At 46.2% G+C, this 13,666-nt stretch overlaps 1 protein-coding gene across 5 annotated transcripts in view; it reads right to left on the bottom strand.

The window, feature by feature from the left end:
* The window catches only part of GRID1 (glutamate ionotropic receptor delta type subunit 1), a 485,558-nt gene extending 472,165 nt beyond the window's left edge, over positions 1–13,393 (bottom strand). Inside the window, exons 1-2 of one of the 5 annotated variants that reach the window (XM_077183338.1) lie at positions 13,376–13,393; positions 9,803–9,958 (exon numbers count right to left, since the gene is read on the bottom strand). Coding sequence is in view for 2 of the 5 variants with exons in the window: in XM_077183339.1 (XP_077039454.1) it covers positions 9,803–9,958; positions 12,032–12,110 (235 nt within the window). In the remaining 3 variants the exon portion in view is untranslated. Of the gene's footprint in view, positions 1–9,802; positions 9,959–11,269; positions 11,489–12,031; positions 12,483–13,375 lie in introns of those variants that run through there. The other 4 variants (XM_077183339.1, XM_054637706.2, XM_077183336.1 and 1 more) reach the window with 4 other exon arrangements.
* Between the last annotated feature and the right edge of the window lie 273 nt (positions 13,394–13,666).

The raw sequence follows: 13,666 nt of genomic DNA, 5'->3' as shown, positions 1-13,666 counted from the left end.
TGCTCCTGTCCAGCTGTCCTGGGCAAGTGGCTTTCTACAAGCTGAGGTTTGTCAGCCTCAGCTTCTGCTACACTGTATCTTTCCCCATCTCATCCTGTGAGCAAAAACTCCTTTTCTCCTGTTGGAAAGTGAAATGCCTTGCACAGGCTGATTATTTGCAAAATGATTACTGGTCTAAGATGTGGCACCCCTGCCCTTCTCCAGCCTCTTTAAAAACCAGACCCATACTGTGCAAACAGGTTGCTCAGACCAGGGGAGGAACAAGCTTTTTCTATTTCTGTTTGGGTCACTAAGTCCCACCTATATCAAGAACACTTTTACTTCCACAGTAACTGATGAACTTCAGCACAAAAGCAAGCTGAAAGGAAAGAAAAAAAAAAAAGAGAAAGTTTCACTTAAAAAAAAAAAAAAACTTCAGGCAGATAATTGGGTTGCTCCCTTTTATTTTTTGTGCACTTCAACATCCTAGCCCTCTCTGGTTTGACCCTTGCAGACATCACATCCTAAGTTCCTTTTCTCTAAACTTTGCAGATAACTTTTCTCATTCCAAAAATATTTTCAAGTAGGATAGAAAATGGGCAAATCATCAGTCATTTCAATTAGAATGCAGCTAATACTTTACACAAGACAATGCTCAATTTACATCATTTATGTGGGAGTTATGAAGCATTTTTTAAATCAATATAAAATTAAATTTTTGTGCAATTTAAATGCACAAAGACACAGAGACTCTGTCTCCTGTAAGTGACCTCCTCCTTCCACCATCCCAAGTTTTACCTTTAGGAGCAGAGAGGTTAAGAAGATAAAGGGCTATGGAAATGCTCTAGATCATTACACAGTTTCTCTATTGGAAGTACTATCAAGCAGCAAATAATTGGTGTTTCCTAAGTATCATGTAATGGCATAAATAGGGTCATTTACCCACCAACGAAGACAATTCTCATTAACTTTACAAAGATTCAGTTCTATGGAAAATCCTTTTATTCAATTTCTAAATAAGAACAAACCAGATTGTCAATGAGATTTTGAGGACATTGAAAGCATTCCATCAGCAATGTTACTAGTTAAAATCTCTAAGACCCAGATAAGTAAATTAAAAAACAGAGGATAAAATGACTAGACCGAGGAATAGGATACTTCATGAGCCGCTGGTCCCACTAGGAGTTTTTGGCTTGAGATTCATGTGTTTATATGAGAGAAATTAATTTCTTAGATATTATTCTGTTGACTATATGGGGGAGAAATTGTTTTCTTACTGTCCTTTTACTCCCTCTATGAAAGGTTGCTAAGGGAATAGTTCTCAGTAAGGTCAAGCAGCAGAAACCCTGCTGTGTGTTTTAATGCAGCCAAACAACACTTGAAATTAATGCCTCTTGGTTCTTTCTACCTTTAAGGACTGGCTGTTAGTGCTTTCCAGTATTCTTACTGCATACATGAATATGTAATAGGCAGAAGAGAGAAAATGGACAGGCACAACAGGGTCAGAATGAAGGAACTTCACAAAAGCTGTGTTAGTGCAGACAGCTTCTTCCTGATAAGGCAAAATTTTCAGATTATAAAAAGCACTCCAAACCCACAAACCTGAACCCTTTTTCAAACACAGCAATCAAGCCCCCAAATTATAAGTAAATGCAAGCTATTAGGAAAAACATAAAAGAAAGCCTTTCAACATAGCTTTCATTTCAGATATTTATTGCCTGAAAGTTGTGTAAATGAAAGAAAACCTGGCACATTAGCATATCATTATTATCTGCCTTTGAAATTATAACAGATCTCCATATGATATAAAATGAGTATCTCAAAATGTTCTATACTACTTAACAATCTCACTTCCATTTCCTTGACAAGATTCCTAATATGAAAAGAGGTGCACTAAGGATCAGCATCAGCTGCTCCCGTTCCTCAGTGAAGAGTGAAATGGAAAGGATCCTCAGGATGACACCGAGGATTTCGACCTCAGAGCCAACACAGTTCTGTGTAAGGAAGTCTCATATGTGCCCTGTGCATAAAACATGTCATTCCTCACTCTCAAACCTGACCACTTTCAACAGGTTTCCAAATGGAAAGAAGCCACAGCATTTCCATGTGTAAGAAAAATCACTGCAAGTACTATGGCATCAATATAAAGGAAGTGTCAAAATGTGAAATTGAACATGTAAACCATTTTTCAAAATCATCAACTCAAATAACTGAAAATTATGGAAAAATCTCTTGCCAAGAAAAAAAAAAAAGAGTTCTGTGGATCAATTTTATTCTAGCAGGTCACTTTCAGAAAAACACACACATTTGCAGGTTAAAAAAAAAAAAAAGTTAAATTTCCTACAATTACAAGACTCACAGCAGCATGATTCCAACAATCTAAGTAATATTTTTTTTCTGAGAGGCAAGTTGAAAAAAACACCTCTAAGCACAAGATGACAGAGACAAATAAAGACACAGCAGGAATTCCCCTCAGAGGAAATTTATTATGAATAAAAGTATGAGAAACATTTTGATTTTTGCCTAAAAAAAGACTTTGGCTGCTCTGAAATAACAAAAAGTCAAATCTGGAGTAACTGTTTCAGCTACAGTCTTGGTGTGCTGTAGTCTTACAGTCGGGCACTATCATAGCTGTATAACTTGGCTTTGAGGCTTTGTTTTGTTTTCCTTCCAGTAAACAACTGTGGTAAGCCACAAACAGTTTTAATAAACATGACATCCTCTCTATTCAAAGAACGTGCAGCTTTAACCACTTTCACTGTATGGCTCAACCTCAGCATGATAAATCACACCAAAATATTAAATTCATCTCATTCAGCAAGTATAAAGATGTAATTTAAAATGTAATACTTAGATAGTCAATCCCCTAATCATCTGTAGCTGGAAGACTCTGAACACAGAAAGGCTCAAGGCATATTCCCTGCTGGACACATTACAGTAAGTCTAGCAATTAAATTATTTGTACAGAGTATATGGGCAAGCATGTATATGCATACATCCAGATTCTGTTTCACAGTTCAGGATCCTGTTCTTGAGCCATTATTTTAACTAGATCAGGCTGAGGAGGTTTCATGTACTCATTTCACTTTTACAGATCCTCCTCCATGTTAATGACTGAGAACAGCTGCCACAGACAAACAAAGTACTCAGAAAATTATTTTCTCTAAAAAATAATAAATAAGCAAAACACAAAGAAAATCTTTAACCCCGAAACATGCTCCCTAACATTTATATGAACACTGCTTATAACATTTATATGAACACTGCTTATTTTTGCTCTTTTGGGATAATTTCTAGTATACCAGTTAATGAGTAGCATATTTTCCATAATGAAATCCCAGAATAAGAAACCCAACTGCAGCTCCTTGGTAAATGAGCAAGATCAGCAGCAGGATCAGTGGGAAAGACCATTACATACTGAAAAAGAACTGTAGCCTAACCTGCAGCTAATTTTCTACATGAGACCCTCAAAATAGATGGGTCACCCACACCTTACATGGAAATAATAGTATTAGCAAGTCTGCAATTAGAAGAAAGAAGAAATGCACTTAACTTGCTCTGCAGATGGAGGAAGTAAAAAAAAAAAAAACAAAAAACAACCAAATAAAAAAAAAGTCTTTCAAACTAAGTAAGACTTTTAACTGCAAAGCATGAAAATAATAAGGCATACCCTGTCATCCTACAGCAAGCAGGGACTGAGCTGCCTCTTGTGGCCTCCTCTCCACCCCCAGACTCCACCAAGCTGGGGCAGGACCAGGTGCTCCAATCAGGTCCCATCTACACTGCAGGTACACTTTCTTTTCCACAGAAAGCCTCTTGCTCCCTGGGGATGCTCAGCTGTGACACGTCCTTGCTCCCCTGAGTGCCTGCAGCACCGGTGTGTGACACTGTGTCACACCAAGCTCTGGGCAGCCCAGCCCCAGCAAGAACTGACAGGGGCCTCTGCAAAGGCAAAGCACATGGCTGGGGTGGAACTAACCCTGGTAGAGCCTGTAAAAACACCATAACTACACCAGGGGCATGCTGGAGCGGGACTGCCTCCCAGAAGTACCAAATATTCTGCACCCACAGTTGAACTGTGACCAGAACAGAACAGCTGTTGGCTACCAAGTAACAAACAGCAAGAGGGATGAACCAACAAAACAAAAGGGGATATAGATATTGATCCATAGATTGTAGCCTGCCTTCATCCTCAGCACCAAAGGGACTCCCTCATGGGCAATCAACTCCTTCCCTTCCTACTGCACATCCCTGCTTTCAACATATCAAAAGCACAAGAATATCAGGAGATGGCCATTTTAATTTGCTGTTTGCATTAGCTCTGAAAACACTCTTGTTTATATTACACCAAGACATACAACTGTGGAGCATAAAAACACAAGCACAATGAGATGACAGTGTCACAGATGTCTTCACTGTGGCAGTTCTTAACAAGTCGAGGTCTGACCTCAGAGGGCCCAAGGAGGTAAAACTGTTAAACCCATTCACCCCACTGAGCAACAGCTTTTAAATGCAGAGAAACAGCAGAAAAAAACATGTCATTGCACAGCAAGGCCTCTCTGACCACAGGTGGGAACCTCTACCTACGCTTTCTGGTTGGCTTTTAAAAGCTGTTGAAAGTTGGTATTAAACTGAGGAAAAAGGTTGGTAACAGTATTTGCTTTCCAGAGAGTTAGGAGTGCACCTGTCAAAACTTCCAAACAAGACCTTACACCCCAATGAAAAGAGTCTGAAATCTGTGTTCAAGCATGGAAGAAGAGTAGATAAAGGTAAAAAGTTACTTGACAGTGAAAGACTCAAGAGAAAACACTGGAGAAAAACTGACAGTACATCGATATAAACCAATCCTTTGCAATTCTGGCAGATGAGATTTTTTTCTAATGTTTTACTTTAAAAATCTAGGTACAGCCTATAGATCCTACCTATGCACCCAATTCCCCAAGCCAGAGTCAAATTGATAAAGTTTTCGGGTTTGGGGTTATTTTTTTTTTAATTAAAAAAATTAAATAATGATAATAATAAAAATCCCTATTAATTTGTACATGCAGTATTTCACAAATAAATGTAAATAGCAATGGAGCTGCTGAGTCTGGTTCTCCAGATCTGTATTTCATCTTATTTGATCAGCTTACACCTTCTCAACAAATAAAACTGTAGAAAGCAACTGTGGTTGTAACATTAAATATATGTGCTGAGACAAGAGAGATCAAGAGCCATGTGCTGATCTATTCTCCCTGAGATCCAGTGACGTGATGTGTGGGAATGGCTCAAAGCTGTGTCATGGAAGCTTTCAACTGGACATGAGGAAACATTTCCTTACTGCAAGGGTGGTCAGACACTGGAACAGCCTTTCCAGAGAGGTGCTTGATGCCACAAGCCTGTCAGTGGTTGAGGCATTTGGACATTGCTCTTAACAACACACTTGAACTTTTGGTCTGCCTTGAATTATTCAGGCATCTAGACTAGATATTGTTGTAGGTCACTTCCAATAGTCTATTCTGTCTATTCTATTTTATGTCAAGTACATATCATTACCAAGTGCTACAGACTATGATAACAGATCACATTCGCTCAATGGCATACAGCACAGACACCCAAAAACTCAGCAGCTCTGAGTTGCTCTGAAACCACAGCAGTGTGTATGGGACTGACAATAAATCCATTTATGGAACACCATTCTTGCTCTCAAATCACATTCTGATTTTCCAAATTTGTTCTGGTTTCCAGAACTGACAGCATTTTAACAACAACAAGCACACATACAAGGCCTCTCAAATTAGAAACAATTCATTTGAAATTGCTATGCAGAGAGAACAGCAAGTTTCAGCTCCAGGAAAGCTCCATAGATGTGTAAGCATCATCAACTGAGAAAAAGGGGTTTAAAGTTTTGCAGTTTCCCACTAACAAGCTCCTTTGGATCCCTTCTCCTAAGGGTGCTACAAATGGCAAGTATTAGCTTTCTCATGTCCCAGTTTTGACCTACAGCTAACTATGAAAGCAACAATGCTTTGAAAACAACATTTTAAAAACTTAGTTTGGGTCAGTTTTGTTTGGGTTTTTTTAGTTTAAACATGCCATCACATTTTCAAGCCCATCCACAAACCTGCTTGCCACCCATATGTCATGCACGCAGTCCCTTCTGAGCGCCAGTGACAGGCTCAGAAATCTCAATTTGAACAGAAAGCTTAAAAAGTAGCTTTGAGCTTATCTGAATCCTTGAATCACAAAAAGGTTACTACAGCACTAGTTTAAATACAGGCCACACAAAAACAAGCTCACACTGCAATCACTTAACTGAAACTGAGCACGTAACTCTTTTGGAAGCAAGAATCTAGTTTAACTTTACGTTTGTGGTTTGAGCTTATTTCTCTAAATCACATGAAAAGAACAATGATTCCCCATGTATATTTCCTCCCATAACAGTCAGTGAAAAACAATTTTTCCCTCAAGTAATTGCCACATACATAAAAGCAATATTCTACCAAATGCAATGACTGCTTGCAAGGGCAGACAAAACGGGCCTATTTTATGCATACACCAGGGTCCGTTCATTCTTGACTGTGTCATCCCCTGCCACTGGAGTTCCTTGCACCCATTTGCTGCACTTTGTTTTGGTCCCATCAAGCTCATTCTATAAACAATCTCATTACTCGTCGGCACAACAGGATCTTGTTTATGCAATATACATTGAAATGAAAGACAAAGAAGGAAACAAAATTTATACTTTTTATTAATCGCAGTTCTCTGGTACCTGACACAACCATTAGCATGAGTGTCCACCAAGTCTTTGAAGAAAAAGTATCTCTGAATTTTATTTACCAATTTCAGTCACCAGAGACTATAACTATAGCTCCCTTATCTCACTAGAGCAAAGTCCCTAGAGTTTTTTTTATTTTTCCCCAAAATCTAGCAATACGTCTCTGCACATCCAGCACTGAAAACTACTCTGAATGAAAAGCAAGGTATCTTTTGTTTGGCTTTCAGTTCTGTGAATGCATTGCTCCTCTAAGAAAACCCTGCTGGTACTACTCTTCTGTGCTTCCTACTCATGCAGATGTTCTCTAACTGCACAGTAAATGCCAGGACAAACATATGCTAGAACCATCTCTGTCAGTAATTGAAGTTTCATCATTGTGTAATAGACGTTGTTATGTGGAATGACAACTTTCTGTAATTCTACCAGTACAATATCATTGAAATGAAGGTCACTTTAAAGTTCTCTTTTAAAAGGACTTAAGGATAATTTACAATGTCATCTTACAGGACTGTGCAAAACACACTGCAAATAAAAACAGTATTTGATTGGTTTCCTTGCGTGAACTATACTGGTGGTGATAGACAATGGTCTATTTTTATTCCAAATTGGTTTTCACTTGTAAAAAAAGTTCCATCCCTGTGAAGCTAAGGCTTGCAACATTGATTTCCATGCCACTGCTTGGAAAGATGCTGCAGAAGAATAATGTGGATGTCAGGGCGTTTTATGTAGTGGCAGCAAGATTCTGTGAGCAGTCTGGGCAGTGGATTTGCTCCAGGTTGTTCTGACTACTACATGCCATATTTTGCCAAAAATGAGCAGGACATCCAAACAGTGAGATACAATGAGATTTTGAATAATCAGAACAACATCAAGTAACACTGGTCAATGAGACACAGTAAGAACAGACCAGCAACTTGTACACCCCATGGATTATTCTGCCCACATGGATGACAATTTCAAAGGTAGGAAATTAAATCTTAAATTAAAAAAAAAAAAAAGACCTGTCCTGAACCAACAAAGCAAGCTAGGAAATTGAGCAGAGTCAGACATTTTTCTTAGGCCTCCCATTGTGGCAAGCTTTTACTTGCATAAAGGATCATTCCACAATACTCCCAAAAGAAAACATCTTGATGTGCCTTAAGGAAGCAGCGATAGAGAACAAGTTCTTTTTGGAATAGTGAAGAATCATCAACCACTTAATTCTCCAGCATGCTATCAGTTCATCAAAGAGCAATTCAAACTGCAATGGGCAGTCAAAGAGCATCTTGGAAGGGACAGTAGAAAACATCTTTATTTACATATATTCAGGTAGCACAAAGTACCTGTAACAAAATGGCTGAAAATCTGACCAGGCCCTTTTCTGTGGATGCAGCATGAAAATTCAACAGAGATAATTTATTTTCATCATAGTCTTCATAAATGCAACCCCAACCTTCGAGGTTAGCAAATAACTCAATTTTTAAAAAGTATTACTAGACCAAGAAGAATCCTCCATGAGGTCATGCTTTCCTGCTTTTAACAAAACTGAGCAAAGGGACCCCATCCACCAGACTGCCAGCTCAGATCGCCAGGCATTCAAAATGGTTTCATACAGTTTTACTTCTGAGAAGAGACATTGTTGAAAGCTATTGTTCAGCCAGCCAACTACTGTCACTTCCATGAATATGAATAAGCTCCAATATAGGACACTGAGTTTTTGCAAATGTAAGAAGATCCAATTGTTCAGTTATTCTTTGCCAATAAATCAACCCACCAGTATTTAGAGATTTTTAGTTTCCTCTGGTATTTGAATATGTGGGTGGAGTTTTGCTTTCAAGTCCCCTTCTTCCCATTTTAATAAAGATTTTTTTTCATAGCACCTTGCTAAGTTTTCAGAGCAGCTGAAGGAATCTTACTGTCAATGGGATGAAGCCCTTGGAAATAGATATATTGCTGTTTCTCCAGATAATATTAACTAGCACCTACTCTGAGGAGAAGAGCGAGCAGAAGAAATTGCTCAGAGTTCATGAAAATTAACATTTCGTATAATTTTGTAGCCATAATTTACATGTACACAACTTAGACATAAATACATATGGATTAATGCAAATCTTCATACCGGGAAAGATTCGCTGTGCTCTGTAAAACTAAGGGTAAGGCTGGTGATGAATCATTTTTTAAATATTCTAGTCTGGGTATATAAATAGCTTTCTGTTTCTAGAATAATTACTACTGAAAAATACAGCTTCTTAAATAACCTAGGCCATAATTAACCTTCGCTTCATTAAATCACAAATAATATCTTTTTAAAGTCTTATTTGTAAAGGCAAGCTGATTAATTTAAACGTTTCCCTTTTGCCAAAAAGAAAAAAAAAATTTAAATCTAATTGGAATGATTTACCAACGGAGCTACTTTTCAGATCTTGCAAACTCTGGGAAGGCTTTCATCCGGCTCCCTCACCCCCTGCCCGGCCCCCCGAGGGAGCTCCACGCTCACGCTGCCGCCCCGGCCCTGCCTCCCTGGATGCTCGGGGAGAGATGCCGGTGTGTGCCCGCACCTTCCGCGGCCGCTCCGGCCGGAGTCAGACCCCCTGCCCAGCCCCTCGGTGCCGCATCACCTCCTCCCTCCCTGCGGGCGGGACCCTTCCCGTGCCCTGTCCCAACGCGTGGCCCTGCTGGCAGCACGGGGACAGCGGTGCGGCGTGGCCCTGCCTGCCCTCGGCAGTGGGGGAGCCAGGATTGCTGTGGAGCCCCCCATGCCCCGCGCTGCCCAGCCCTGCCCTGTCCGGCCGTCCCTGCGCAGCGCGGCTGCCGCCCCAGACCGGGCACCCTGCGCGCACGGCCGGGCCCGCCTGGGCTGGGCACGGCGCCGCCGCCGCCGCCGCACCGCGCCGCGCCGTCCCTCCCCTTTCCTTGTAAGACAGCGCCAACCCCCGACCGAAGAAAAGTTTCCAGCCGAGCGCCAGGACAGGTCCGGGCTGTCACCGGCAGCCCCTCCCCGCCGATGGGACGGGACGATCCTCCCTCAGCCCCGTCCCGTCCGCGTACCCGACCCCCCGCGCCGTGGGTGCCGACCGAGGCGCTCACCTTCCTGCACCGCATGGAAGGGGTTGTTGGCCTCTATGAGCTTGATGGAGTAAGTGATTTTCTCGCTCTGGAGGATGTCGTCATTGAGGTTCAGATCCGACACCGCCTGCTTGAACACTTCGTCGTCCTTGGCAGCATTGCCTTCGAAAATGGCACCTGAGGGGAGGAAGGCGGCAGAGGGTGAGGAGGGCTTGGCCAGGACCCCCACTCCCCTCTGGGCAGTGCAGGGCTTAAGCCGGCTCGCACGGACCGGGTGGGGCCGGGCCACACACGTGGGCGGCCTCGTCCCGGGCACGGGGCAGCGCAGCGTTCCTCCCGGTCACTTCTGCTCCACCGGCAATTACGGAGCCCTGAACCAGAGGCACGGCGGGGTGATGGACTTGCTTCGCCAGTGACGGGAAAGGGAGTAGGTTTGGAAACTCCACCAACTTTTTGCTCGCTGCTCGCCTGTCCCTGGGATGCTGCCTTTCGGGCCGCGGTTTTATTGAGGCTTAGAAGCACACACGAACGTGAAGCCGGGATTTGTGTCCAGTAACCTGGAAGCTTTAATTTCACTGTCCTGTTTATGCAGTTAACGTGAAAACATCTGGCGATGTGTGTTACATAAAATCCCTCTCCGCGGAGCGTGTGTGTGCCCACGCCAGGCTTAGTGCCCTGCTCTACGCGGCGCTGGGAGATCTTTAGAGCTGGCAACAAAACAAGCAAAAAACATTATTCCCCAGCCTGGAAAAGTCCTGCTGATTCACACCGTGCGTGCCTGTGGCTTGAGCCTCCGTGCACTGCCCGTGTGCATCCCAGCTCCGCACACAGCAGCTCCCCGCACCTGCCCAGCACTCAGTTAGCAAACAGCACTCCGGCTGAAGTTCGTGCGGGGAGAAGCCGAGGTGACACGGTCCAGGCGAAAGAGAAGCGGGGATGAGAGAGAGACCCGCGGAGGCTCCTTCACCCACCCTTCCACCCCGGCCCTGCCGCCTCCTTTCCTCCCCGCGGCGCTGGCCCCGGTGCCGTGGGGGGTCGGGTCTGCCCTGCCCTAGGGACTGCACCTGGGCCGGAGTCCCCCGCTGCGGTCAGGGCTGACCCCGTCTCCTTAATGGCTCCGCAATGCTGTCTGCCTTGGCTGCGCCCCCAGGCTCCGGAGGCGAGCGGCGACGACCGGAGCCTCCTTCCCACCGGCCCCGGAGCCGTCCGTGCCGGGAAACTTGTTACAGGGCTGCTCCCCTTCTCGCCTTTCTTGCCCCGGGTCCACACGGGACTTTCTTCCCGTATCCGTGGAGCCTCTCCTCGCCAGGATGGCTCCTACCCTGGCCCCCTCCTTTTTCTGATCTCCCATTCTCCCCGAAAGCCTGGTGGGAATTACTGCTTTTCATTTCCCGGACATACTCCCGTTTCCTCCTCTATCATCCTCTACAAGTGATTCTCTCCCCCCTCTCCGCCACTAAACATCCTCATTTTCGTTCCTGCTGGTACCTTTCAACACCAGCCAAAAGGTGACTGCAGAGCCTCGATTTTGCTTGCCAGGCTTCCCGCGGACATCACCGTGCCTTGCTCCCAGAAGCCATAAAAGTTCACATCAGCCTTTCCTTTGCCTCTTATTCATCCCTCTCTTCCTCCCACTGATCCAGCCTTCTTGCTGCCCAGGGGTTTTAATGAGATCTTATTCAAACCACAACAGTTGCGCGCATAGACACACACACACACGCACACACTCACACAGAGCCGCTGCAAAGCTCGCCTTCCTAACCCTTTCCCAGCCAAGTTCCCCCCTCCGCCCCCTGCATTCCGCCTTGGCTGACACCTGCTACGGCAGGGGATGGAAACCAGGGGATTATCTCCCCGAAAGTTTTCCCTGGGAGCACGTTCAGATTATGCCTCTCTCCTGCTCGGGTGATGGGGGCGGTTGTTTGTTTTCGGTGGCGAGGAGGCGGGGGGTGGGGGGGATGAAACCCTTTCCACGCAAACAGGTCCAAGCACAGACTCCCCAGCCACATGGGAGACCGCAGCGGCGGCCCCGGCGGGTCCCCTGCCCGGCGCACAGGCGGCATTTCGGCCCTAACTTTACAGCCGCGGGCAGAATACAGCTGCCTTCCTCGCATCCGTCCTCCTGTCTCTCCGCGAAGTTGGGTTCCACCGCTGCCCGCGACATTATCGCGGCTAAACGAGACGCTTCCTTTATATATTTATTTATCTACCGCGTCCCTCTCCAACCCCCCCCCCCGCTCCCTCTCTTACCAATGTGGATGATGGAGTCCGCCCGCACTGAAACGCACTGAAATATCCAGGGGAAAAGCCAGAGCATCAACACTTCCATTTCCAGCCTCTCGCACAGCACATCAGCCCGGGTTTGGTGGAGAGACAGGGGGAAAGAAAAAAAAAAAGGCGCAAGGGCAGGTGGACCAAGGCAGCGGGCGCGGGGGGGAGATGCCCAGACACCCCCCTCTTAGAAAAAAATCCCAAAATCCCCCAGCACTCCAAGAATTATCCAAGATTGAGGGAAACGGGTGATGAGGAGGGAAAAAAAAAAAAAAACCAAAAAAAAAAAACCGGGGCTAGAAAATCACGGAGGTAGATCCCGGGTTGGCAGGCGGCGCGGCGGAGCCTCCAGCGCTCGGTGTGTGCCGGGGCGCCGGCAGACCGCGAACTGCGGAGCGGCCCCCCCGCCGCCGCCGCCCGCCCCCCGCGCCACGTGACTGCGGAGCCTCGGCGCTCGGTTCCGCCGGGGCACGGCGCGGCGGGCGGGCAGCGGGGCGCACGGGCCGCGCCGGGCGAGCGCGCAGCGCTGCGGGGAGCGCCCGGCCGGGCAGCTGCCCGCGATGGAAGGGATTTACAGAGAGCCTGAATTACATATATATACATATATATATCTTTATCTATAATGTATGTCACCCGAGGAAAGGGGTAGGGAAAGGATGCTCCAAGCGCAGGGATGCGAGGCGGGTGGGCAGCTCCCGGTTGCCGGGCGCAGGCTGTTCCGCGGGGCCGCAGCCGCTGCCCGGAGCGTGGCCAGCGCTGCGTGGCCTCCCGCAGCCCCCGCCCGGCCCGGCACCGCGGGACGCCCCCGCAGGTAAGGGCGCGGGGCTGCGCCCGCTGCCGCTCCTCCAACTTCAGCGACGGGAGGCGGCGCGGAGGCACCGCGCCGAAGCGGGAGTAGGAGGGAATGCCCCTTCCTCCTTCCACACGCTCGAGCCCGGGACACGATCCGTGTTTGAGGAGAGAAATGGAAATGCAAGGTTTTTATCCCCGTGCTGGGGACGAGGTGGTGGGGAAGAAAAGTGGTACAGCAGAACCTTTTTTTGTTTTTTTTTTGTTCTAGCTTTCAATGAAATCTAATTCATAAATTGGACATGCTCAGGCTCAGAAGACTAATTCATCCCCTAAAACAAACGCATCAGTGATTGCAGGCACCCAAACGTGACAAGCGTCTCAATATACCGAGGATCCAGAGAAAACAAATTCATTCAGGAGCCCCGAAACGTAATTAAAACTACTGCCAAGAAAATGAGTTGAGAGCAGGATGTTACCAAGATTATTAAGTTGCTGCGGGGCTGAGGCACGGACCGCTATAGTGATACATACAGATAATGTCAGTCTTTGGATAACGGGAGGAAGAGCGATTCCTGGAGGTCGCCGTCTTCGAAGCGCAAGCCTGGTAACAGCGCGCCGTGGCCGCATCCTGCTCCCGAGATGGCACCGGCGAGCTGGGGGCTCGGCGGGGAAGGAGCGGCCCCCGCCGCCTGCTGAGCCCCGGCAGAGCGGCCGCAAAGGGGCCGGCGGCGCCCGTACCCCTGGCACTGGCTACACATCCCTGTCATGTGTGTTCAGCACACTTTTTCAAACCCTCACCTGTACTAATAAATGCTCCTGATG

Source organism: Agelaius phoeniceus, chromosome 9, assembly GCF_051311805.1.
Source record: "Agelaius phoeniceus isolate bAgePho1 chromosome 9, bAgePho1.hap1, whole genome shotgun sequence".
NCBI classification, from domain to species: domain Eukaryota; kingdom Metazoa; phylum Chordata; class Aves; order Passeriformes; family Icteridae; genus Agelaius; species Agelaius phoeniceus.
This window is presented reverse-complemented; position numbering and strand designations above follow the sequence as displayed.